Source organism: Grus americana, chromosome 1, assembly GCF_028858705.1.
Source record: "Grus americana isolate bGruAme1 chromosome 1, bGruAme1.mat, whole genome shotgun sequence".
NCBI lineage: Eukaryota > Metazoa > Chordata > Aves > Gruiformes > Gruidae > Grus > Grus americana.
This window is the reverse complement of record NC_072852.1, coordinates 147,455,761-147,482,690: the sequence shown is the minus strand read 5'-3', so window position 1 is coordinate 147,482,690 and position 26,930 is coordinate 147,455,761. Positions and strand designations below refer to the sequence as shown.

General features: G+C 39.7%; 1 protein-coding gene across 4 annotated transcripts in view; it reads right to left on the bottom strand.

Annotated features, from left to right (window-relative positions):
• Positions 1-2,024: 2,024 nt before the first annotated feature.
• EIF5B (eukaryotic translation initiation factor 5B) overlaps positions 2,025-26,930 on the bottom strand; it is a 39,400-nt gene continuing 14,494 nt past the window's right edge. For 3 of the 4 annotated variants that reach the window (XM_054813696.1, XM_054813693.1, XM_054813695.1), the window contains exons 2-24: positions 25,201-25,326; positions 25,025-25,109; positions 24,007-24,658; positions 23,307-23,527; positions 22,977-23,127; positions 21,336-21,431; positions 20,126-20,212; positions 18,606-18,695; positions 16,503-16,798; positions 15,760-15,867; positions 15,498-15,608; positions 14,548-14,615; positions 13,272-13,413; positions 11,675-11,806; positions 10,818-11,000; positions 10,528-10,689; positions 7,996-8,127; positions 6,552-6,683; positions 6,361-6,437; positions 6,079-6,243; positions 4,964-5,102; positions 4,208-4,369; positions 2,025-2,816 (exon numbers count right to left, since the gene is read on the bottom strand). In XM_054813696.1, coding sequence (XP_054669671.1) covers positions 2,709-2,816; positions 4,208-4,369; positions 4,964-5,102; positions 6,079-6,243; positions 6,361-6,437; positions 6,552-6,683; positions 7,996-8,127; positions 10,528-10,689; positions 10,818-11,000; positions 11,675-11,806; positions 13,272-13,413; positions 14,548-14,615; positions 15,498-15,608; positions 15,760-15,867; positions 16,503-16,798; positions 18,606-18,695; positions 20,126-20,212; positions 21,336-21,431; positions 22,977-23,127; positions 23,307-23,527; positions 24,007-24,508 — 3,264 coding nt within the window. In that variant the 5' untranslated portion in view covers positions 24,509-24,658; positions 25,025-25,109; positions 25,201-25,326 and the 3' untranslated portion in view covers positions 2,025-2,708. The remainder of the gene's footprint in view (positions 2,817-4,207; positions 4,370-4,963; positions 5,103-6,078; positions 6,244-6,360; positions 6,438-6,551; positions 6,684-7,995; positions 8,128-10,527; positions 10,690-10,817; positions 11,001-11,674; positions 11,807-13,271; positions 13,414-14,547; positions 14,616-15,497; positions 15,609-15,759; positions 15,868-16,502; positions 16,799-18,605; positions 18,696-20,125; positions 20,213-21,335; positions 21,432-22,976; positions 23,128-23,306; positions 23,528-24,006; positions 24,659-25,024; positions 25,110-25,200; positions 25,327-26,930) is intronic. The other variant, XM_054813694.1, reaches the window with a different exon arrangement.

The following is a 26,930-nucleotide window of genomic DNA, read 5'->3' as shown; positions in this document are numbered from 1 at the left end:
ATCAGGTAAAGGGCAGTAGACATTGTTTCCCTGGACTTCAGTGAGGCTTTTTGTATCTCCTGTAACATCCTCATAGACAAGCTGATGAAATAGGGGGCTAGATGCAGGCACATGGATTGAAACTAGGGGGAGGACCCACCCCAGGTACAGCAGGCAACTGGCTAGAAAGCAGCTCTGCAGAGAAGGTCCTGGGGGGGTTGGTTGATCCAGCAAGACTCACTCACAGCAGAAGCAGGTCAATGGAGATGATAGTTCCCCCTCTGCTCAGCATTGGTGAGAGACAGATGGAGTGCTGGGTCCAGTTCTGGGCTCCCCAGAACAGGAGGGACACACACATACTGGAGAGAATCCCACACAGGGCCACAAAGTTGCTGAAGGGTGTGGAGCTTCTCTCATACATGGAGAGGCTGAGAGGGCTGGGAGTGGGGAAGAGAAGGCGGGGGGGGGGGGGGGGGAATCTCTTCCTCCCCACCCCCCACGTATAACCAGCTGATGAGGGGAATAAGGAAGACAGACACACATCCATGGTACCAAGTGAAAGGGCACAAGACAATGGGCACAAACTGGTGCAAAACATTCCTTTTAAACACACCCACCCACCCCACCCCCCAGAACAGGTTGATCCACAGGAGTTGTGGATCCTCCATCAGTGGAGGTGCTCACACCCCAACCAGACAGAGTCCTGGGGAACCTGCTCTTGAGGCCTGCAAGAGGCCCCTTCCAACCTCAACCAGCCCCTGGTAAGTTAAGACTGATGTCTGCAGCTCAAGTTAGCTCAAGCATTACTTAGCTGAGTGAGGCTAGTTGTAATTATATTTTCATTCTCCCTTAGTGATCCCTGCTTCAAGCCCTTAACTATTATATTCAACAGTTAAAAGCCTTTTAGTGAAGGTGTCAGTTCCACAACAGCAACCTGCAGAAGTCACACCATCCTTTTCCCAAGTTTTTATCTCTGGGAAGCACACCCTCCCCGAGTTGAGGAAACAACTAAGAATACATCACGACCACAATGTTTGACATCTGGGTTCTTAAGAATTTCTTTTATTAGTGTACTTTTCATGATTGCATAGTTTGCAAAAGAAGATTATAACAATTAAATGCAGTCTCCTCACTGTGATCATTCTATTCTAAACCACCGACACGCCTAGCGATGTGAATTTGCACCACACGGCAACCATATTTAAAGGTCCTTTTAATGGCAAGTTTAAAGTCTAACAAACCAAAAAAAAAAAATTCTGGTAAGTTAAATTCCATTGCCAAAGGAGGTAAGTTATTAAATGTTCCTTTGTAATGGTGTCCATACACTCCCGATTATAAAATTCAGATTTTTCCAACAAAAAAAAAAGTGACAGAAGAAATCTGATCAAACTGATCATTGCAAGTTAAATTCTTGTAAATATTTTAAATGCTAAAAATCTCAGCTACATGAAAGATCATTATCAATGTTGTTTCAGCTTGTGCTTTTTGAGAAGCATTTGTTTAGCTCCTCTCATTGTGAGCTGGAGGTTACCAGGAGCCTACCTGGTGAGAAATGGATGGCAAGCTGGCATCCTAAGCAGGGAGCCATTGGGGAAGGAAGGGCAGGAGAATGCTGGGATTACACACTGATCCTTGCTCATCAGAAGTGACATTAACCAAACGCCTTTTGAACTGGTTTAGTCCCACAGCGTCAGATGACTGAACAGCTTTGACGCAGCATCCAAAGTTACCGCTCACTCGCAGACAACCATTTTGCAGGTGCTTACCACGACTGAGCAGCAGCTGGAGAAAAGATGCCACCTCTAAGCTCCTCCCAGCAGAGCCCTTCTGGGAACTGTGACTTGCTTAACACCTGGCCTGCAGCTCCAGGGCTCCGGGAACGCAGTAAGAGCCACCAAGATCACCGTGACACACAGTGCGCACTCAACCAGGAGGAAGAAACACACCTCCGTTACTTTGCCAAGCAGAGAGGCACAAGCCTCTGCCTGGCACAGCCCATGATGTGGAACTTTGTTTATTGAAGCAAACTGTAAAACAAATGGGCTACTATGTCCATCTCCTTTATTTGCGGCTCTGCGTTATAATGATTACAGGTCGACTTTCATGAACTGTACAAGCAGTAAAAGGCGGCCAACTATGCTTTACATCATTGTTTCACACAAAGCAAATACAGAAATATCCAATTGCCTAATTTTCTATTTAAAAAAATTTCTATAGGCACAAAGCAGAAGAATGTTGGAAAAGAGAGTCAAGGGAAGAGGTATGCATAAATAAAGAAGTACTTCTTACATCAAAAATGTCCCAAGAATCACAAAGTCTGCAGAAGCTTGGTTAATCAAATACTGCAGTACTGATCTCATCAGTATAAAAGTGAAAGAGCTTTAGTTCTGTAATAAAAATTCAATTTATTTTATTTTATCTTAGAGAGAGGGAGGGGAAAAAGGGGTAGAAGGAAGGTGTAAGAGAAGGAAGGGCAAACTTTAAAACAGCAGCCAGTATTAGGAAGGGCAGTAGGAGAGGTGAACAGGCACATCGGAACCATGGGAACATGTAAATTGACCACTGTCAAACCAGTGTAAATTTCTTGGTTTCTCATGGAAAACATTTTATCCACATATTTTCCTCCCAAACATATATCCAACACTGTCTTCAATATATGACTTTGTTGGTAACTTTTAGAACAGGAATAGCGTGTTTATTCCTGCCTCCCCATTGCTGTAAAAAGTTATCTAGATGATTTCAAACACTTTCTTCAGCTCTACTATAAGCTGCCAGTCAGACTTCTGCATTTCATCCCTGAACCAGTCCTTCAGAGCATCGATGGACTGACGACTGATCTGCAATACACAAGACAAACCCATCAGACACGTACATGGGCACATGAACAAAAGCAGCTTTCAGCATGTCGGAACCAACTGGTCTGAAAAAAGGGCATCAGTTTGCACAGCAGGAAAGCTCCTTCTAATCACTATTTTGCTACTGATCTGCTGCACAGCCCATCCCACTCCTTTCCCTTCATGTCTCCTCACGCCCCTTACATGGAACTGTTGGGGCGAGTCCAGAGGAGGGCCATGAAGCTGATCAGAGGGCTGGAGCACCTCTCCCAGGCTGAGAGAGTTGGAGTTGTTCAGCCTGGAGAAGAGAAGGCTCCGGGGAGACCTTACAGCAGCCTTCCAGTACCTGAAGGGGCCTACAGGAAAGCTGGAGAGGGACTGTTTATCAGGGAGTGTAGTGACAGGACAAGGGGTAATGGACTCAAAGAGGGTAGATTTATATTAGATATAAGGAAAAAAAATCTTCACTGTGGTGAGGCACTGGAACAGGTTGCCCAGAGAAGCTGTGGATGCCCCCTCCCTGGAAGTGTTCAAGGCCAGGTTGGATGGGGCTTTGGGCAACCTGGTCTAGTGGAGGGTGTCCCTGCCCATGGCAGGGGGGTTGGAACTGGGTGGTCTTTAAGGTCCCTTCTGACCCAAACCATTCTACGATTCTATGGTTCTACCTGGTCTTCAGAGACCGCAGAAGCACAGACCATCTCCCACCTTGTGCAGTAAGAACCTGTGACAGGAGAGGATCTCCCACTCCCCCCAGTGCCCAGAGCACCAGCACCACCTCCCAGTCCTTGACACAGGCCCTGCATCTCCACCTGAAAAGCCCCTATGGCCACTCACCCCCATTTGTGGGCACAAGCCCACAGCGTGTGTGTGGCAGGGGGTGTGTTACTACATGGTAACTAAAGCAGTTAGGGATGTGGAGAGCCGTGCCTTTGCCTCTGGCAGCAGAAACCCAAGCAAGTGATCATCTTCTAGTCTGAGCCCAGTGTTCCAGAATTGGAGCAACTGAAGTATTGCTATTTATTGCACAATTTCAAAACTAAGCACACAATCACACTGCAATGCCACAGGGGACAGCTAAGGTGCTGTGAGCACCAGCTCCATGCAACAGTATGCAAACAGCCCATTTACCATTGTACCCCTGCAGGTGCAGTAAGCTGCAAGGTATTTGTAGCTGCAGTACATCATTCCTTTGTGAGGGGGGTACTACTACAGACCTCAGAACAAGGCTACAGAGAAGCTCAGCTGAACAATGCCACACATGAGACATTTCACCTGTCTGTCCGTCTCTGATGGAAGGCTCCTAGTGTGTGTTTTCAGGCTTCATGCAACATTCCCACTTCACACAAGCTGCCACTTTGTCATAAGCCCTTTCCGAAAATGCAGATTGCTTTTACCTTACTGACGAGGATATCTGTTGCTTCAAAATGTCGTCCATACATTTTAGGCGATTCACCAGGAATAGGTTCTATTTTAACACATACTTCTTGGCCTTTTTTTGCAACCTCCACTGGTTTATGGTTTATTTCAATACTCGTAACTATTCCAATTTCAACAAACTGTAATACAATGAAGAAGCTGTAACACACATCTACAAAACCTCCGTGCACACACTCTTCTCTCGAGTCCTGTTTTTATATATATGCGTGCGTATATGTATATACGCACAGACTTGCTCATATGAGGTACTGCACTATGAGAGCAGCCACCTCAGATGTGGCAAAGCACTGCAAGGGGCAGTGACATCAAACCATCCATAGTTCATCTGGGATATCAATTTGTTACCCCTTAAAATGTCCAGATTTGACTTCCCCCTCTTATTAGCTAGCAGGAACAACAATTTTGCTCATTGCTTTGTATCACAATACAGGAATTGCAGCAGGGGAAGGAGGGAGGTTGACCAGCAGATACCTCTAGCCACCTTCCCTGGCAGAGCCCTGCTGCAGTCTGGAGGCTGCGCCCCACTACAGGACTCAGCTGTGTTCCGACAGGGAACAGTAAGATCACCAGGAAAGAGACTCGATCTACAAGTCAGAATCTCACCTCCTGCCAAAACTCAGGACACTGGGGAAAGGCCTGCAGGCGTTTCCTGGTGCATCATCCCAGAACTACCGGGTAGATCAAACGCCCACGGGGAAGAAGCGCTTACTTACATTTTTGCTAGGTACGCACATAGGAGTGCCCTGCTTCACCTGGCCAGCCTCCACAACGACACCCATCACTATGGGGTCACGAGAGTTGAAGATGAACTGAGGGAGTATTTTCATCTTGCAAGGAAATACTGCTATATGCCTGGAAGATGACAAAGAAAAGACATTTCAAAATAGATACTGGAGCAGCGTACACAACGTTAAGTTTGCCTCCTCCCACACTTCTTGGGCATTTATTCTAGGAGTGTCACTTGGGGTGAAATTGAGCAGCAAAACACTCTTTTCCCATCATGCTAATTCTAGTCAATACTTGATCTTCAAGAACTATAGGGAACAATAATCCGGCATGGCTGGCATGGATTTTATTTTGACTGGCTTGGGCAGTCAACTAAGACTAAAACCAAAGGAACAGTAATTTTACAGTAGAGTTGTAGTCTCAGAAGAGCACAGGAATAGAAATATTATTGCCTCAACCCATCACAGGGACTCCAAAAATTCCAGATTTTTGTTTCTAAAGTGAACAAATATGTTTAAATGCTGACACATTCAAACTCAAATTGGGATCATATATGAAATGAAATACATTCTCATTTCTTTTGTCTGTCCTTACTGAGACTCACCCAATGACACAGATCCCAAGAATTAATTGTGGGTCCCTATAAATTCTTAAATGGTTGCACATTCGTGTTACTGCAGTCCGAATTAAGCCCTGTACACTGGAATTGCATAAATATGAAACAACAGAATCCAATTCCCTTTAGTTTTGTTTTCTTAACTCTGCAAGACTAACCCATCTGTCACAGACTAGGAACAGAAGCCAAGTACACAAAGCAAATCTTTGTAAGAATACTCCATGTTACATGATAGTTTTAGCTAAATCAAACGGCTTCACAGCTCTCACCCCACTAAGTCTAATCCCAGAGGTAAACAATTAGACTGGGAGTACAGAATTCTTGAAAACTATCAATTTATTGTCCTATCCTCTCCTCCTCTCCTTCCTTCCCATCAGCACTACATGCTAAATAATACTATGGAAACAAGAAGTGAAATGCAATTTCATTTATAATAAAATAATCAAGACACACATTTGGGAAGCATCCAGAATAGCTCTTACTTACTTGAATTCCTCTTGTTTCTGTTTTTTGTAGTCTTGTCTATATTTTGTGAAGGCATCAAATAAGTGATAAATTATTTCAGCACTAAAAATTCGAACTCCTAAACTATCAGCCATTTCCTGCGCATCACGTTCAATCCTCACATCAAACGCTAGAATGACTGCATATCTGCAAGTGAAAACAAGTCAGTTTACTAGAGAGACCACAGAACCAGAGGCGCTAAGAAGGGTCCCTTCCTGAAACACCACCGCACGTTTATCAACATAGCAAAGCAAAGTTACTTACTGTGGGTCATGCTCCAACATAACTGATGCCTTCATAACATCTTTTTTATGGACAGGACCTATATTAATTCCTGAATACTGTTGAAGAAGAAAGCCACATACATCAGTCACTAACTTTTCTGAGTCAGAAGGAAAGAGTTACCAACTAAAATGTAGAAACAACAACATCAGATACAGCACAGAAATACTTACTGGCACTTCTGATGTTTTAAGAAATTCAAGTAATGCTTCCAAAGAGCCTAAAGTAGAAGCCTGGACATAAACACCTTTCTCTTCTAATTTGATTGCATTCAGTGTTTGCTTCAGTTCATGTATTAGTTCATCCTTCAGAGAAAAAAAAAGGAGAGAAAAAAGTCTTAGCTCTGTTGCTATTTATGCCTCAGGGTACAAAGTCCTTCCATTCAGGAGCTGCTGGAAGTATGTGACAGCCACACTGATAGGTACCAACTTACAGACTTGCAGTACAGGTCACACACAGCGCTGCGATACACCACTGCTTGTTTTTGACATTTAAAAAGTCTGAAGTGGACTTGCGGATTTTGCAAGAAGGTGACAATATAACACAAAGCAGATGCCCGTCCTGGGAGCTAGTAACATTTCTCTGCAGACTGCACATTGTTCTCCCCAGCACTCTTAAGTGTTTACTGGCAAGGCTGAGGGAACACAGGCCCTGCAGCATGTAGAATACCTTTGGTTGCCTAGCTGGGGATCAACACTAAAAGCAGACACTCCTAAAACTGTGAGCTGGAAAGGATTTTCACTGCTTTTTAGGCCTAGGTACAAAACAGAGGATGCAAAAGCAGCAAGGCCATTTTGCTGCTTTCAGAGAAGTTAAAAAAACACCATTTTTTTTTTTAAGAGCCCATGCCTTTTAAACCCAAACACTCAAAGTCTTTTCCTCTGACAGATGAATAGGTGTTGCCATTTACTTTAAGCCTTCACATATCTACTACTAGTACCCTTTACATACATACTCATATGTACTCAGGAACAAGGTCTGGATTTGGAGGACCTAAAAGATTAACCTCCCTTTAGAGGCAAAGATAAGTAGACAGAAGGCTAAAGTAAAACTATGGTTTAAAGTAAACCCACATGTTGATAGCTTCCTTTTTAAACTAACTACCTGACTTGACAGAACAAGAGCATCTCCTCTCGATTTTGGTTTAAAGATAGCTATGTTCTTTCCTCTGCCATTTTTAAGGTGTGAGTCACAAAAGAAATTTACTACAGAAGTCTTAAATCAGCTTTGCAATTATGATAGTTTGAAGAACTCCACTAGCAGATGTTTGCTGGTATAACTTAACTGAAATATATGCATAAATTACTACAAATACCAAATCAGTAATTAACATGTAGTCAAACTATGCTATGATACTTGTTTTCAAACCTTATTCTACCAGCAGACACACCCCAGCATGATATCGGGGAAAATCTAAGAGTCAAGATACTAAAACCTTCACCACACTAATGCTTCACATGGATACAAAGCTACAGCATGTTATTGTTAACAGTTTATAAAACACAACCCAAAAAAATTAGTTGCATACTGAGCTCTCAACATTTGAATGAGTTTCATCACCAGAGAATGCAGTTACCCTCAAGTTTAAGTGTCTGTTTTCAACATTAGCTATCTCACCTTGAGGACTGGGACTTCATCATCTTTATAAGCTACAAGCAATGGCAAACCAGCCAATGTTTTTTCCAAGTCTTTCCCAAGAATCTTCACACCTTGAGCAGCAACGACCTCTTTGTGCTTTTCATACTGGTTCTGAAAAGGAGAATACACACTAGCAAAGAGTTCACATAGATGCTACACAGCAACACAATGCTGTGCTGAGCAGCTGAAGAACTTGCCACCCACGAGCACAGCAGAGAGCAAGACCGTGAAGTCTAGCAGCTCCCATCTTTCATCAGTGTTTTTCTCTGCTCGGCATTCCTGGCATGCACACTGCAGTCTGCATGCTCCTCTCCCATCAGATACCACCAACCCACCCCCCCGCCGAGGGGGGCAGCACAGGGGGAATCCTCTGAAACCAGAGGAGGCCAAAAAGGAATACAAACTAGAAAAGAGCAAGCAGTGATAGACAGCTGCTCACTAAAAAAAACCCAAACAATCCCACAAATCCAGCCCCGTAGGGAAGGTGAAGATGCAGACAGCTCAAATAAAGCACTAAAGCTCAGCTGATACAGCCCAAGGCTCAGTGCAGGAAGAGCTGTCTGGTTCTCCCACTAGAGGCCTCCCATCCAGCCTTCTCATGGACATAGTCCCATGCTTGATTTCCCAGGTGCTCCTCCCCACCCAGGGGAACCTCAAAGATCTCTCCCCAGTCAGGACATGGCTCTAAGGCATCACAGCAGCAGCTATTTCTGAAGACTTTTAAATCAACACTGGAGATAACTTCTAGTTTTTTTCCTTAATTTCTTTTGTTTAGGACATGTCCCATCCTTTTCTTGATACCGCAAGGCAGCTTCCTTCCTCAGTAAGCACTTTGTTCCTGGCAAGCCTCTATTCTTTAGCCCTCCACCCCAAAATTTGGGTCTTGTTTCAAGGATGACAATTCCCCATAGACAAGCTGAACTGAAATATATCCTCACTGTCTGCTTCAAAAAAACCAAACCCAGCTTCCCTAGATCCACTTCCCCAATTACAGGTTTCCAGATCCAGTGTTCTCCGTCTTGGTGCTGGTACTCTATACTCCATCTCCCACCAAAGTGCAGAAACTCATCTGAAGATCTTGATGGGAACCCGTGATTTGTTATGTTGCTATTCAGTCCCACAGAAAAAACTTCAGTCTCATAAGTATTTCACACACCACTATTACCTTCTGTTTTAAATAAACGGAAGCAAATACATAGAAATGCTTTCAATTCATTCCTCTCTGTACCAGAATATATCCAACAGAATGTAACTGAAGCATGAATGTCAATTTTGCTTTTGCCACTGTCTAGCCATTATCAAATTATTACTGTAAAACTGTGCTCCAGAGCAGGAAGTGGGACTTCGATTCTCCAAGGCAACTGTCCTACCCCACAGCTGCATGAGACTGCCACACACGCAGGTGGGAGGAGTGGCTTTTGTCTTCCTATTTAAAGGAGGCCAAGAAGCTCTCGCTCAGATTCCACCTCAACATCAATACTGCATCCTTTAGCACCTCCGAGGCCACAATGGTCTCACAACAGAGGATCACCAACATCAACCCAGGCCCCAGCATTTAGTAGTAGTACTTTACAAGAGCATCTAAGTTTGCAGGAAGGAACTAGATTAAACACTAAGGACTACAGTGACCTCCAGGGACACAGTTCTCCAATGAAATGAAGCACACCACAATTGTTATGGCCTTAAATCAGGACCTCGACACTAGTTTTCCACCTTTAAACCAAACCTTTTAGCCCTGGCCTATTACATTCACCTAGGCTGCATCTGTATGGTTTTCTTTGCCTTAAGCAAAGTCTGTGCAGACACTTACTCCTTCCCTTTTAAACACGAAAAATCAGAGCAGCTCTTCTCATGATCTTTGAATTGTATGTATCAGTATTAATCTATGTATTAATAGCCTTTAGTTTCTGTGGTTGTCCTCCTCCTTTCATGGAAAGGAATACAGGCAGGAACTCAAATTCAGTCTCTCTCCACAGTCTATTAAGACTAGGGCAGCAAAACCTCCAACTCTTGAAAATGACAAAAGGCAGCAGATTCTGCAGAGGTCATCGCCACTCACCAACTACTCCTAGAAACTCACTTGTTCACTTTTCTCAAATCTAAGTGTGTATGATTTTTGTTATTAAAAAAAACCTTTTGCTAATAATATATACTTTAACTCAGAAGGCACTGTACTAGTAACACTCCAATTTCCATGTAAGATGGGTATCTCCCTCCCACACATAGCCACATGCTTGAATCCCTTATTAAAGCATACACATCTTAATCCTCACTGCAACACAACTCCTTGATCCTTTTCTTTGCCACTGTTAGAACAGACACACCAATAGGTATAGACAAGTACATTCACAAAAACACTAGATGTGCACCATCTTCCCCTTTAAGTCACCCTTAGATACTTACTGCTAATATAACTGCATTCTACTACATTCTCATTTTTTAGAAAATGGTATTTTTTTTTTCTGGTTCTAAATCTTCTCTAAATGTCAATACACAAACCAGTTTCCATACCTTAACTCGTAGCTCCTTCATAGGAGGAGGTAGCAGAAGACCTCTAATCTGAGTTACTATAGGACCTTCTACCCCAGGAACAATAATGGTGTCTCCCTCTTTTAGGCATCCGTTAATCAAAATAACATCTATGGTAGTGCCCATGCCTGGCAGTGCTTTAACCTGAAAGGGGAAAAAAAAAGTTACTCCCTATTTAAGTACTTCAAACACCCCATTTTTTTAACCAGAAAGAAGGGGGCAGGGAAGGGAGAAATTTCTATATGAATTTCAAAGAACAGCTGCTAAATTACCTCCATGACTTGAGCTCTCAGCTCCTGACACTCAGCCAGTCTCTTGGTCAGCATAGTTTGCGTTAGCTCAACGAGAAGAGCTATCAGACTTCCCATGCCATCCCCTGTGTGAGCAGAGGTAGGTACAAGAGAAACAAAAGTGCGGGGATCCTTATTCTCATAAAACAAGGCAGCGTTCAAGCCCTGCAATCAGGATTAATAGTTACATAGGGGAAAACATACATACACATCAGTATTAACAGTAACATTCAATCCCAGACGATTACTATTGCATTTTTAAAATCCCAATTTAAAAAAAAAAAACCCACAACAAAAACCCAACCAATCAACATTGTTACTGACAGTATGCTATGGAACATAAAGCCTCAAACCACTCTTGGAAGCAGTCTGGGGTAACTCTACAAAGCTAATTACCACATCTAGCATCTAGATAGCACTGTACATTGCCAAGAGAAGTTCCCAGAACTGATGTGATTCATGCCCTGCCAGCATCCGAGGGAGTAAGAGACAGATGGGATTCTCTCAGGCAATTCCCAAAGAGAGAAAGAATAAGGACAGAAAACGTAATCTGCTATTCACAGTTCCACTGACCACGCACTGCAACTGGCTGCTACTTTTCTCCAAACTAGCACTCTAAGGATGGATCAGTTAAAAGATAAATTTAACAACAACAAAGTTTGGTTTATGAGAGGTAAACACCAATGTGTCAGAAGAGATGTGTCAGTTTGATATTCCAAGATGCTTTGTGGAAAGAGAAAAAAATTCACCCAAAAAACCACACACACAAGCCACACCACCCACTCACCCTCTTTACTTTCACTTTTGTTAACAAAACAACCTTGAATATTCCAGCCTACCTGTTTTGCAAATTCCACTATGATAGCTTTTGCACGTTCTTCAAATTCATCTTTTGTATTCTTTTTCTGCTTCTTTAAGGTGACAGCTACATCTGTATCTGGACTTTTTTTCCAGTCATATAACCTATCAATCTTGAAAATACAGTAATATGTCATCTGATGCAGCTTACTACAGGGCATCTTTATGCTTATGCCACATCATCTGTGAGAAATACTTTACCAGCCAACACAGCTAGCCATCGATTTTTCCAATAATCACCTGAAATCTTTTTATTTGCTTTAGCTGCTATATTTATCTCTGTTTATGTATTTATCCAATGTCGGAGGGTATTTCATGATAGCAATACTACTATAGGTTTTAAAAATTCAAGCTATAGTAATCAAGGTTCATATGGGAAAAGTTTATATACATTCATTACATCAAGTTTAAGGTAAAACTTTCCAAAGAAAGAGACCCATGTATAGCTTCACATAGACAAAAAAGCGCATGAAGGGGTTTGTGCTTTTTTTCCTGAAAAGAGAACTGTACTAGTTTACAAAGAACTTTTAAAACTTACTGGTGAATTTGGACCCTTTCCCATGTCGCTACAGAGAAGGGATCACAGAGGGGGTTGTTCACAAGACACAACTTCAGAAATACTTCCCTAAGTAAGTTTTCAAAGCAGGATTGATTTAGTCCAAGAAACTATTATATTTGCTGTACAAATCAAAACTACATCTTTAGAAAATGCATTATAACCTGGTCAAATGATAGAACTATAACCTGAAATGCAAGAAGCATTGACTATTTCATCTCAGGCTCACTGCAGGGCTTAACACCTCTCCATCCAATAGGTAGGTTTTGGTTTTTTTAAAAGCAGCTGTTTTCAGCAATGAGACAACAGCCACCTCAGTTCCAACAACCTTCACTCTTAATGCTCATTTCATTTTTTAAAGTATATTGCAATTTTTACACTGCACATGAATACCCCTCTGGAAGCTCTCCGTCAGCATGTCAGATAGCATCCGAAGTCATTGGACATGAGTAGTTTCCTTATTATAATAAAGTCATCACAAACAGGCAGCGTAATTTCTCATGCATAGGATTTCTAAAAACAAGGCTGAAAATAACTGGCTTTACGATCTAATACTGCAGACACTGAAATACTTCCCACCAGTGATCAACATTGTTCCATGAGCTTAAAAGCCAGCTTGTCTTCAAGATAAACTAACAAGTAGCTAAAATTAAGACTTTTCCACACAAAGCTTGTATTTCAATTTTATCAGAAAATGCACACAAATCCACATAAGTAGGTACAAGAAAAAAACCACAACTGAAGTACAACTGCCAGAAGCATGAACCATACACAGAAGTTACATAAGGTAAAGAAACTTATCAGTAAGGACTCTGAGAAGAACCGATAGATTGTTCTGCAAAGCTCCTGTAAAGCCACTGGGGTATCAAGGACATGAAAAATGCAACAGAGAGGATCTAAGAACCACTGCTTCAGACTTAACACAAACAACTCAAGTTCAGGAAAGAAAACAGACAGTTGTCAGATGCCAAATATACTATTAGAGTAGAAGAACACACTACTAGAGTAAAAAGCTATCTTACCTTGTTGAGAGCTACTATAAAGGGGCATTTCTTCGATTTCAACAGGTTTATTGATTCAATTGTCTGTGGCTCCAAACCATGCATTATGTCAACCACGAGTATAGCAATATCACAAAGTGAGCTTCCTCTATTTCTTAAATTGCTGTGGCATTGAAAGAGGAAACAGAAAAAGAAAAATCTGTCATGTAGCAACAGAACTTTAACAGAAACACCAAATACAATGGCAAACTTACATTGACCCACAAAAAGCTAAAGTCGATCAAGTAGTTATTTTTCTCTCAGAAATGTAAACTATAAACATTCAAATCACACTATGCAAACTCCATTTAACAAACTGTATTAGAGCATGTGTAAGCAAAAGTAAGAAATTATTATTCTCCCAAGAGTTTTCCTATTAGTATATATTTTTACAAGCTGTGTTCTGATTTTTTCAGAATGAGAATTGAGAAGGTTACAGTGAAATGCAAAAGTGCAAAATCCGAACAAGACAGTTTATTATACAACACTACATAAATACTAAGATTCTCAGACATCTTTGGTGCCAAACAAAACCTGGGTAGAAGATGAGGAGCTGTAATTGGTATGATGCCAAGGAACTGATCAGAACATTACCAAGTGCCCTTGACATGGCATTTCAATGCTTGCAGAGGTTTAAGAATGTCACATCAAAGTCTTAATCCTTCTGTTTGGAGATTTCACCTGAGCACTACCTCAGTGAGCACAGTTGTGCATATCATGTTTTAAACTTAAAAGTTGATTTAGTGGCTCACCTGGATGCCACTGGTGTTCCTAGATAGCACATGAACTCTGCTAAGAATCAGCTGACTTACGCAATTGGCAACTTCCAGTCTTATGAACTGTTACCTTAACTGGGACACTATGAACTGGAGGCTAGGACAGAAGTTGTCATTTTTCACAGCAGAGTACTTAGGTCACCTGAAATCCTCACCTTTTCTTCTCCAGCTAGCTTCCCGCTTCTGTCTTTCCTCTTACACTAACTATTAAGAAAAAAGTTATTGACATGCTTTTGCAGATATTCACAGCTCAATTAGCACGAAGACAGAAAATTCATCAGATATAAAAAGCCAGCAATTAACCAGCTATAAAAAGCACCTGCAAACTAAGCAAATCCACTTATTCCTCTACTTTAGGTTTGTTTGTTTTTAAAGTGAGAAGAAACACAATGGATTAGGCAAAGACCTAGTACTTTGTTAAAAATATATCCAGATGCTTTAGTCATCACTTCTGGAAGTACTATACTGTGAGAAAACATTACCTGAAAGACTCATGTCCTGGAGTGTCGATTATCAGCATGCCTGGAATTTTTATGTTCTCTCTGTCAAACTAACATTTCAAAATATTAGCCATCTTGTAAAGATTACACAAGAACTAAAAAAACCACTAAGAGCTGGCAGCATTACTGGCAGCCTTCACTTCAAAATTCCAGATACATATTTTAAGGCCAGCACTCTCCATAAACCAAATCAGCCAAACCTCATTTCAGTATTAATAAAAAAAATGAAAAAATTACGTAGCACTTTCCCCTAGGTATCAAGTGGCCATAAACTCAGCTAAAATTTGTAAAACAAGGCAGCCTACAGAGCAAAAAAAACAGTTCGGGCTAGCGAGATTAATCATCCTTGTCTTGAACATTTCGTCCTCTCCACTGACTTTACATTTTTAATAAATTGAGTAAAATCTTGGAAAAAGCCATCACTACCAAGGTTTTTCAGTCAGCTGCTGCTGCAAGCAAAATAGGATATAGTATCTAAAACAAGCAATATGGAATAGTTACTATTTTGTAACACAATACAATTCATCACCCAAGAATTGGCTCAATTTCAGCACCCACAGTAAAAAGGTAAGTTTTTAACAGAAAATCTACTGAGTTTCAAAAGCCTCAACTTACAATCAAAATATTGACAAATACACAGTCTATGTACATATATGTACTGTCCAGAACAGACTAAGCAGTATTTGTGTATTCTTCTGAAGAAGTGGCAACAATGCATTAACTGAAACCAAATGTATCAACTAAAATGAGAAATGAGACAGCCTGCCATTTGCTGGGAGTGGGTGTGTAAGGATAGGTTTTAGAAAACAATTAACCTCAATATTAGAGACGGGAAGAAAGTACATTTTCCCATGTCAGAAAATCTCACAAGGCCTTAACAAGTTTACATTTCATATTTTTTAAAAATCAGTCTTTGCAGTGCTATAACTTACATTTTTCACCATCTTAGTTTGCTCATTAATAGCTTCAAGGGGAACATTAGTCGCACCAATCTGCTGAGTAATACCACCAGCTTCACTGTCCTGTACATGAGTATGGCGGAGCTAGAGACCAAAAAAAAAAAAAAAAGAGAGACCAGAAATACTTACATCTAAGAAACTGAAGTAATCTCCGAGTACACTTTAGTTACAGTTTCAACCAAAAAACCACACACATAAAGATACACGGGCAGTACCTTCACATTCCACATCTTACCTTATCTAAAATTTTGGTCTTGCCTGTGTCTACATGCCCCAGGACACAGATAACTGGTGCTCGGAGCTTTTCAGTGTTCATATTTTTACTGTTTTCAGCTCGTCGCTTCTAAGTAAGAGACATATAAAAATTGGTGAGTATAAACCTAAAACTACAGCTCACCTCTTGACTTGATTACATACACACATAAACCAGAGAGAACTGTGAGGACTTGAATTTTCAAGGCAATTCAAGGTCTGTCAATCCCTTTTTTGGAAAATCAAAAATTTACAAGTAACAGGTAAGGTTTTGTTTATTTTTTGGTTTTGGTTACAGTCTAGTAGGCTAAGTTATTATATCCACTAACAGGTAGCTTTGTTGATGGTGCATTCTGAAGAAGCATCTTAGGTAAGAAAATCGAGGACAGAAGCAGCCACAAAAAGTGTTGAACAGTTTTGAAATATATCTTTTAAAACTCTGAAATATCTATCTGTAGAGGATAAAAGCCTCTTGCTCCAGGAGGGGGAAGGGAATGACACTGGAGTGCACATTCTTTGTGATCAAGTTACCTAAAATCAAATACTTCATCTTCAGGCAAAAACACCTCTTTTTTCTTCATTAAACCAATTTCTGGACCTGCCTAAGTATTAGTCATGACAGCCATCATTTTGACAAATACACTTAAAAGGCCTTTCAACGAATTGAAGATTAAGTTGTTCCTTACACAAGAGTCCAGCTGTCCAAATAAAGCTGTATCTTAATACCTCAATTCTCCGTTTAGCTTTGTCATAAGCACGCTCTTCCTTAGTGCGGTCATCATCAGAGTCATACTCAGAATCAGAGCTAATTTCCTTGCTGGGCTTTTTTTCCATAGATTGTTTTCCAACAGCTTGGGAGTCTGCCTCTCTCTCATCCGAAGTCTTTTCATCCTCATCTTCACTCCCTTCACTATCCTCAGATTCCTCACTCTCTTCTTCATCTTCCTCCTCCTCATCTTCCTCGTCCTCTTCCTCATCCACTTCATTTTGTTCTTTGACTTCAATGTGGACAGGTTTGCTCTCTGTCAAAAAAACCAAAATAAAATCTAAAGTAAAATTCTCTATTAAATTCAAACTTATGGGGGAGAGGGCAACAAAAAAAACAAAGAGAGAATACTACAAGAGCGAGGACTGAGAGCAGGTTCCATTCAAGAAGTGGTAGTCAAGACCATTTTTCAATATAAAAAAAGTGTTTCATCTTCAGAGCTGCTGACTTAAGTGTTTAGGATCTGTGTAAGCAGAGCGAGTTGGTGATGGGGAGAGGAATGGTATCAGCACACTTATGATTGACATCATTTGCAAATATTCAGGTAAAGTGGCATTCTTTAAAGCTACGTGCACTTCATAAAGGAATGAACACCTTTAAACAGAAAGCCAAAATACTCCAAATTCAACACACTATGGATTCTGTGTATTACTGTTCAGGAAAGCACATTTAAGCAGAAGTAACAATCAGAACAAATGGTCCCTTCTATACCTTTAAAAAGCTCATCTTAAGGTTTTCCTAGACTGTTCAGAGAAGATTAATATTTTTCAGAGGACTTCTTCAGTAAACAAACAAAAAATACTATCAAAAAGTAATCTTCTTTCTTTGAAAGCTTCCCATTTATCATACTTGCTAAATCATAAGAGACAAGCTAATGAACACTTCAAAGCCATGCATTCTCTTCCTTACAGAGCTGCTAGTAGGCTCACTGCTCTTAGAGATTAGTTATGTTTCCTTGCTATGCTGAAAGTCCATCAGCTTAGTAATACACTAAGTCTAATTCCCAGGAAGGTGGTTCTTCTGGATCACACTGGCAGATCCTTCAAATCCAAGCAGCAAGGAGTGGGATGTGATTCTCCCCAGGACAGTGGCAACAGTCTAAAATAGACTTTCAAGAAGGTGAGCAGCCCTTAGTACTCCAAGTGGAACACTCCAGCACCACAAGAACACAGATTTGTGCTGAAATAAAATCCATACTGCTGCAAATATACATAAAAGCATTACACTTGAATGCAGAGGTGCTGGAAATGCAAGGCTGAGCAAGTCAAAAAATACTTGATGAACAGTCTTTAATCTTAAGAAACAAGACACATCATGGAAGAGCTAAGAACAGTAATCAACTCAAGTTCTAGACGACTTGCAGCAATACGGCTTTCTTCACCACTGGAAGTAGACACCTGAGAAATTATATCTGCATTCTTGCGCAGCTCTACTTCTCCATAAACACTGTTGTTGGCCACAGAGAATATGGGCTTTGGCATATATGCACAGGAATATGAATGTTCTGGCAATTCTTTCCTTTATTCCTCTCAAAGACAGAGATGAGAGAAGGTATCCGGAACTTACTATAATGCATGCACACTGACCTTCACACTGTCTTAGTCCCCCACTTCTAAAAGAAGTTCTCTCAAAGGTACTCTCCTAGACATTGCCACATTAATGTAGCAAAACTGTTGTGATTTTGGAACGGTTACTAGAGAAATACAGTGCCAGGAAAAAGGTTTCCCTAAATTCCTAGAGGTGGTTTAAGTACATATTAGAAGGAGAGGATTTTTACTCCCACAAAAAATGAACAAAAAATTCCAACTGATTTATTTCAGGTGATAACTGCACATTTGAGTGTTTCCAAAAGGTCTTCTTGAGCAGCAGTTGTGCAATTTCTGAAAGCTCCGCCTCTGAGAAGAGAATCTTATTTCTATTTATCAACACACTTGCCTCACAATTTATCTAACAGGGCAGGGGGAGAATCTAATTTCAATATTGTTTTCTACAGAAACAAAAAAACTCAGCCCAAAGAAACCTCTTAATCAGAAAAAGCACCCGTTTGGTATTTACATGCCCACCTTTCTCTCCATCTTCATCACTAACCATAGCTTCCCAGTCATCCAAACCCGCATCTTCTGTTTCTTCTTCTTCCTCCTTTTCTTCTGAAACTAAGAAATCTGACATTAAAGGAAAAGAAACAGCCCAGCAACATAGAACATTTTTAGATGCCCCCTCCTTTGACATATTGACAACTGCAACTTACAAGTTTGCTGCTACCATAATTCTACCAAACTATCTCCATGTTCCCTAAAGAAAAAATGCTGCGTACTTAAGAAATAATCTTCAATTCTCTCCACAAAATCTTACAGTGCTAGCATCTTTGTTTAGCAAAATACATTTTTGGAAGACATAGCTAAACTACTCATCTAGTTCCTGTCTGCATATCATGCAAGTGCCTGCATAATGCACACCACACAAACCTCTACCGCAACCATGTTCCTTGAAAGGAGCTGCCCAATTAGCAGTTAGCCATGTGTAACAAAGTGACAGAGAAACAAGAAAACAAGTTGGGTTATAGCATTAATTTTAATTAGTGGGAAAATAACAAATTGTCTATAAAAAGTACTATTTTAGGACTCCAGGTGCCTTAACATAATTACACTATGGATTCCAGAAGCATTAAATATATTCATTCCAGCAGGAATTCAGTCACATACATGGAGACTGCAGCTCTTAACAAATGGAAAAATGCAAACTTTTAACCCTCTCCAGAAGAGGCATCAAACAACATATATGTTGCAGCACATGAAGAGTCATGAAATTTCAGCTATTTAAAATGAAGTGTAAGTTCCAGACTGCTAGAATATTAACTGGGAACTAAAGTTCTGCCAGTGAGTCCTTCTCTTTTATGGCAATGGAATTGCTCCTTCAAGAGATAAGCCAAGCTAGAATTAAGAGTACACATTCAGCTTTCTTTTCAAAAAGCCAGAAATTTTGTCAGTAGTTGTCTGACTTAAGGATAAGGGTAAAAATTGAAACAGTCTCCTTGCTGAGGAAAAAGTCCAGTACAGCATGATTTTGCCAAAACAAGTACTGTGTATAGGCAAAAACGAGTGCAACAAGCACTTGCTATACTGATACTCAGTTTCACAAGCTAACCCATATGCATTACACTCAGCACTTCTGAAAGCAAAACATTTGGAATCAAGAATATGATCACTGTGAATACTGCAGTATCAATACTAGAAGCAGCATATCTCCTCCCTACCCCCACCTAACCACTGACAAAACAGCCTTTTAGAAAGCAAATAAAAAGTCAAGGGAGCTAATCATAAGGCACTGAATGTGCTTATTTGGGGTAGCTGCCTAAGCCAATTGAACACTGGAGTTCACCCAGAATAAGGGACCTTTGCAGTCTCATCCTGAAGTTTCATGTCTTTTTATTCCATAAAATTCCATCAGTTCCTCCCTTAGGAAAAGAAAAAAAACCAGCAACTACCTCAAGAAAGGATGGCCACCCAGCCCCCATCCAACAAGGTATGATACCTACCATGCAGTACCACCACACAGTCTTATGTTTATTAACATTACTACTCACCTGGCTCTACTGGGAGAGGAGTCTCTTCTTTCACTGGTGCTTCCAGTTCTACAGCATCTTCAGCTGGGGAAGTTACCTCCACACTTTCTGAAATTGCAAGAAAGCAAATTGGTTGCTACATTCTTCCAAAGCGCAAACCAACTTAGTTAGACATAGAGCTTCACATTTAAGTTGTGCTATTACAAGTAAACAAAATCAGAATTTATTTAATACCAAACTAACTGAACTCCCACTTACTTACAAAGTTAGAGCATATGGCTTATCTGAAAAACATTTGGCTTTCTAGGCACTTAAACAGATTTTGCGTGACAGGTCAGATATCAGCTAAGAGGATTACCATTGCTTTTGAACATGAAAAAAACCTCACTTTCTTTAAAAGACAAGAGAAAATGAAGCAATACTAATGAACTACCCGTTCTTGCTCTACTGTTCCATACAAAAAAATAATCACTAAGCACCATCCTTAATTCTTTATACGCACTCCTTAAGTGTTAAGTAACCGCATAATTCATGTCAAACATAAAAAAAACCCACAACACCACACAACAGCTAAATAACAAAAAACTGATGCAATGCAGTTTTGTTTTGTTTAAACTAAGGAATAGTCTTGAGAAGAGCCACAGTAATACCCCCACAGGAAAACCACGAAGCACAAAAGTAAAAAAATTCTGACACATTCACTCTACATCTAACAACTGCAATAAATTCTAAGTTTTCAAAAAAATGCAAACTCTCTGAACTACTCATGCCCTGGAAACTGAAAACTGTTTTTATATATGAGAAAAACAAACATCTCCATCTTAAAAGTACTAAAACTAGGATCAATGCCCTTTCATCCTGGGACATCAACTCAGACTTAATTACAAGCCATTATTACTTACACTACACTTTATTTAACCTACATATACACACAAAGCATTTAACCTCCCATTCTTAAAACATCTGTACATTCTGTACATCTCCAACATTTAGATATTATGGTTAGGAAAAAAATACCAGTCAAGGAGATTGTAAAACAAAGGATTAAGTGAGCAGTCTTCAAAACAGCTTTAGGATCCTAATGCATCAGCACTCCCATGTGGGGGTAAGAGTATCAAAAGAACCTGGAAGGCACCCTGAAGTGCAAATAGTTTAGAATTAGGTGATCTATTCCACAAACACTTCCGGAAATATGACTAATCTATTAAGAAGCCCTAGATGCAAACCACACCTTCTTTATTTTCTGGCTGCTGCTGCTTCTTTTTCTTTTTGTCTTCATATATTGGCCTCTTCTTTGGCACAGAGTCTTTGGATGGCACTTCAACACCTGCAAAAAAGAAAATTGTTAAAAAGAAAATCCAGCCAATTAATTACTAAACATAAGCTTTGTTTTAAATGAGAACACATACACCAGAATTGCAAGGTGGAGGAAGGAAGAGAGTGGAAAGTAGGTTCAATGAATATTTTATCTTTTTTTAAAAAGTCTCATTTTCAAAAGCTACAAAACTTGAGCAAAGCATAATTCTTCAGATACTCTGAATACTCCCAAAAAGTAGTTAGATTACTAATAGGGGAAAAAAAACCCGCACCCAATCTGATCCTAAGACTCCAGGTTTGAAGCTATCACATGCTTACATAGGATTTCATGAACACATATACCTCAAGTTTAACAAGCATATGTCAGTTTAAAGTCTGCCATGCTAAAACTCACTTAAAACCAGTCTGCGAATCATCCTAGTTTCACCCAATCCGGAGCAGTTAAGAGGCAGAGCTCTTCTTAAAAGCTTAAAGTTGTTCAGTAGATAGTATTTTCCCTTTTGCTCAATGTTGGGGTTTGTTTGTTTGTTAACATAGATGGGTTTAGGTACTAAAATAATGTCACATTCAATACATCAGCTTCATCTTTACCTCACCAGAAAGACAGCACTGTAATGTTGGAAGGGATTCAATTAAAAACAGAAGTTTGGTGCAAAGACAAATTAATAATTTAATTACTACTGCACCTTCTGAAACACACAAAATTCCTCCAGGTACTGTGTGATTTATAGTGTAGATTTGACAAATATCCAGTTGTGGCAGTACACAAATAGAAGGTTTCTAATAACTACAGCAACAACTGAAGAGAAATGGTCTTTGTATATGTTTAAGAGCTCCAAACAGTTTACTAGCTACAGAGATTCCTACTCTTACACTTCCACCTACCACCAACCCGTCTGATAGTGGTCTCTACAAATACAAAAAGAAGGATACTCAGCACTCAAGAATTACTTTCTTTCCTTAGCCACAAACAAGTTACCAGGAACAAATTAGGAGACAGTCTTGCAATACATTGGATACATTTACTTCACTGCAAAAGGAAACAGGTAATACTTGAGGAAAAGCAGGAAAGCTCCTATATAACCTTTTCCTGAAGCAAACGCAAGAAGATAATATACTGTTCCCATGAACTAGCTAACCTGAGGCAAAACAATGCACTTGCTTAAATCGAGAACATGATATAAATTCAAGACAATCCAGATCACTGGTCTTACAAGACCTGCAGCACAGCCCATCTGCTTTTCCTGGCCTTTGGACTACGCAATGGAAAGAAGTGATTTTTCCTGCGTTCTATAACTAACATCTTCAAACCGCAAGTGGAATGTATTAAGAAATTGGATATTTGAAGTGTAAGATGAAAAATATACAGGCATTTAAACCTCCTTAAGAAAATGGGGGGGCACACACACTGCCTTCCTTGACATCAGAACAGCTTTACATGGTATTACTCAGTATTTGCCCTCCTAGCTCCAGATAGAAAAAATAAACACTGAGCAGTAAGGGGTATGAATTTTTTTAATTTTTTTTTATTATTATTCTAAACTTTACTGCTTACCCTGAGCTTGAAGTAGTTTAAGAGTAGCCTCCGCTCTTGCTCTGGCTTCTCGTTGAGCTTTTGTTAAAAGTTTTCCCTCCTTCTTCAAACGCTCCTTCCTCTCTTTTTCCTTCTGTTTCTTTCTTTCTTTCCTTTCTTGCTCTAATCGTTCCTAGAAAAAGGTTAAAAAACATGCAGAAATTTTAAAGCATGCTTTATGCAAAAGCTGGGCAAGCGTATATTCTATTGATAAGAAACATATAAAAGATCAATCCACCAACTGCGCCAGCAAGGGTACAGATTAAGATTACCCTTTCCCTTCTTCTATCCTCAGAGTAAGATATATGGTACCTCCTCTTTGCGCTTCGCTTCTAGTTCCTCCAGTCGTCTTATGCGTTCTTCCTCCTCTCTTTTTGCCCGTTCCTCCTCCTCTTTCATTTTAGCCAAGGCTTCTTGCATAGCTTTAACCGTGGCTTTACTGGGACCTTTCTTCTTCTCCTTCTCTTTCTCTTCTTTTTCACCTTTCTTTTTCTTCTTGTCTTTTTTCTTTTTGTCCCCCTCATTGTCATCAGCTACAGAAAGAAGCAGCATACATTCAAAGATCCCAGAAATTTTAAAGATACTCTAAATACATTTAATGTTTCAAATATGATAAATAACACCAAATGAGGAACATTTTGACTGGCTACTACATAAGCACTTCATAATGAAAAAAATAAAACTGCCTCTTAAGTTACAAAGTCAGAGGCTGAAGTCTTAAAGTAACAGAATAACTGGGAAGTGCAAAAGTACCTTAGCAATACAGAACTGTAATCATATATTGTAATGAGAATTCGCCATCTGGCTTTTGTTTTCCCACTTACCTGAACAAACGACAGGCCAGAAAAAACAGCCACATGTGAGCCAACACAAAGAGGCAGGCTAGGCTACCAAATGTCTGGTATGCCTGATTCGGAATAAAGCAACAAATCATCCTCACTGCTTGCCAACTCTTTGGCCTTCTTATAAAAGCTACGGTGTTTAAATTAGTTTTAGAAACCACATTACAAACCCTCTGTTCCTGCAGGAGTCTCTCCTTTTTCCCCAGGGCCAGGGGGTGCCATGACTTCAGGAGAAGCCTTCTCTTCAGCCTTTTTTGGAGCTTCCTTTGGCTTTGCTGGTTCTTTACCACCTTCTAATTCTTCCTTCTCTTTCTGCTTCCTCAGTTTGGCTTTTTCTTCCTCACGTTTTTTCCTTTCACGTTCTTTTTTTTCTGCCTTCTTCTGAGCCACTGTTTTTACTTTGAATGAAGGTTCTTCTTCATCATCCCCACTTTCAGCAGCAGGAGTGGACTTGGGTTTTTGGTTTTTCTTTTGTCCTTTTCTAGACTGGGAGACCTCATCTGATTCATCACCGCTCTCACCTGTAGACATTGCCCCTGCACGTTCTTTGCTTTTCTTAATATTAGTTTCATCTTCTTCTGACAGATCATGCTTTTTATTTGACTTCTGAGTTTTTCCTTTGCTTTTCTTAACCTGTGTCTCATGATCATCATCATCACTGCCAGAAACCATGTCTTGTTTTGCTTTCTGAGCTTTTTTAGATTTTTTATCTTTATCTTCCACTTCCTCACTGTCATAGTCATTTTCCAGATTGGCTTTTTTACTCTTTCCTTTCCTTTTTTTATCTTGTTTTGATAAGCTTTCTTCGTTGTCATTTTCAACCTGGTAATTAAACAATTCAATAATCAGAAATGAAAAATTACTTGCTGCTGTGAGCTAAGTAGCAGCATTGAGAGATGTCAAGAGAAACTAATCTTATTGAAGACAAAGCTTGAAAGCAATAACTATTCCTGCTGAGTGTACTACACCTCAGCCCACAATTAAAATTTATTCTGATTGGCTTCTGGTAAAATCTTTCACAACTGACTTTACTATGAAAATATGATCCAGTATAATTAAAAATACATGCTAGCTGCATGTTTCAAATAGGATCTCCAACCACTGCAACACCAGAACTTTTCCGGGACAGAGGTGTCTCATGCTTCAACTACTTCCCATTAAACAGCCCACCTCCCTCTCAGCATTCACCTTTCCTGCAGAAGGTTCCCTGTCAACTTTCCCTCCTTGCGCCTCTATTGACAGTTCTTCCAGCTCCTTCAGGATATCATCTTCGCTAAAATAAGAAAGAGGTTATGGTACTTAAGTAACTGAGTTTTTGTATAATGGAATAAAATAAGACAGATAGAAAAAAAACTAAAACTTACTCAAAATCCTGTTTCTTCTTCTCTTTTTTCTTTTTGCCTTTGGATTTCTGAGGCTCTTGATCCTTTGCAGCTCCTGCACCTTCTATCTCAGCAGCAAGGGCATCAATATCAATATCATCTTTTGCACTAAAACACAAAAGGAAAGCAGGGTTATCAAGAGTTCAAATGTTAAGTTTATCTAAGTAGAAGCCATCTACATAAAACAAACAAAAGCTTCTAAATATAAAATCAATCACAAAACATAAGCAATGCAGGGGCAAAAAACACATTTAACAAACCATTACGCACTATTACCTTATTCTACCCAGTAGGACGAAAAACCTTCACACATCATCTACTTCAAGGGAGATGGAATAGTAAGATGTGTTCAGTTCCTGCAACGCTGACTTTAAAAGTTTAGATGTGAGATTTGATAAAACTTCTTTGAAGAATGTAACTAGACTATTTTGCTTTTTTCCTCCAAAAGACAAATTGTTTAGCCCTTCAAATCACACTAGGTGTCACTGATAGAAAAGCAGACTCCACAATGAAAGTGTAAAAATGAAGCAAAAATAGAAGAAATCTTGCAATTTAGTAACCAGGAATTTTTATTAAGCAGCACTTACCTGCTCCTTTAAACATCCCTGAGGAACCAAAAAAACCTACTATATTTTTATTTAGCAAATAAGTGGAAGTTCTTCACAGCTTCCAACTTATGATAACAATTGCCTATTGCTTTGCCATCAGACTGAAAAGTTTTATTCTTATCTTTCAAGAAAATAAGTCACACGGTGGAACACAGTTCAGCCCCGAACCAGACTCTAAAGTAGATCATAAAAAATACCAATGCAGTTGGCAAGCATTCATTTCCACCACTTGCCTTACTATCACCCCTCCCAGGCCTAAAGAAAGCCAAAAGAAGTTTCATTAAGCATCTGAAATATGCATCCTTCCTCATGAGATCTCATTATATCATATTTCTCTTTCAAAAGCATTTTCTTTTCTTGCTATAAATAACCTCTCATCTACAAATAAGCAGAAGTGGCTTTTTTCCTGTCCTTTATTAATAGTTGTAGTTCAGACACACTTTTTTCTTGACTCATACCACAAGGATTGAGCAAAAACTAAGTCTAGTGTCCAAAGGTTTTTCCACCTAATCATGCTCACGATACAGTTGTAAAAAATGAGACTTACTTATTCCCTGCTTCACACACAGAATTTCGGTACTCAGACCAAAACTGGTCTATTAAAGTAGCAAACGGATGCTACTTTTATCACAGCTTGCGGTTTCAAAAACCATTTAATCAATATGCAATTAATATCTCGTCTAACTCCCTCTTAGATATGTGGGCAGAAAACTGTTCTTTCTTTCACAATTTCACTGTCTCAATTACTACCACTCAGGATATATCAGTCAGGCAAAGGCTGACCCATCAAATACCTGAATCCATATCCGGAAAATAAGGGAAATAAATTTCTTCCAAATTCAGGACCTTGAAGATATCAGCAAATTCTAAACTACTAGTGCTTCAGCCTTGCCAATTTCCAAACCCAGAAGTTGCATATTACTAAAGAAAATCAAGTACTTATTGAATTTCAGAATATTTAAAGGAATAATTAAGTCTAAGTTGTATTTCTCTTTGTAAAAGGAGAGGGCTGAATCATTTTGCAAGGTTCAGTGAATGCTGATATTCACATACCCATCTTATCCCCAAAATTGGGCATGTCACCAAACACTCTCTATATGTGAC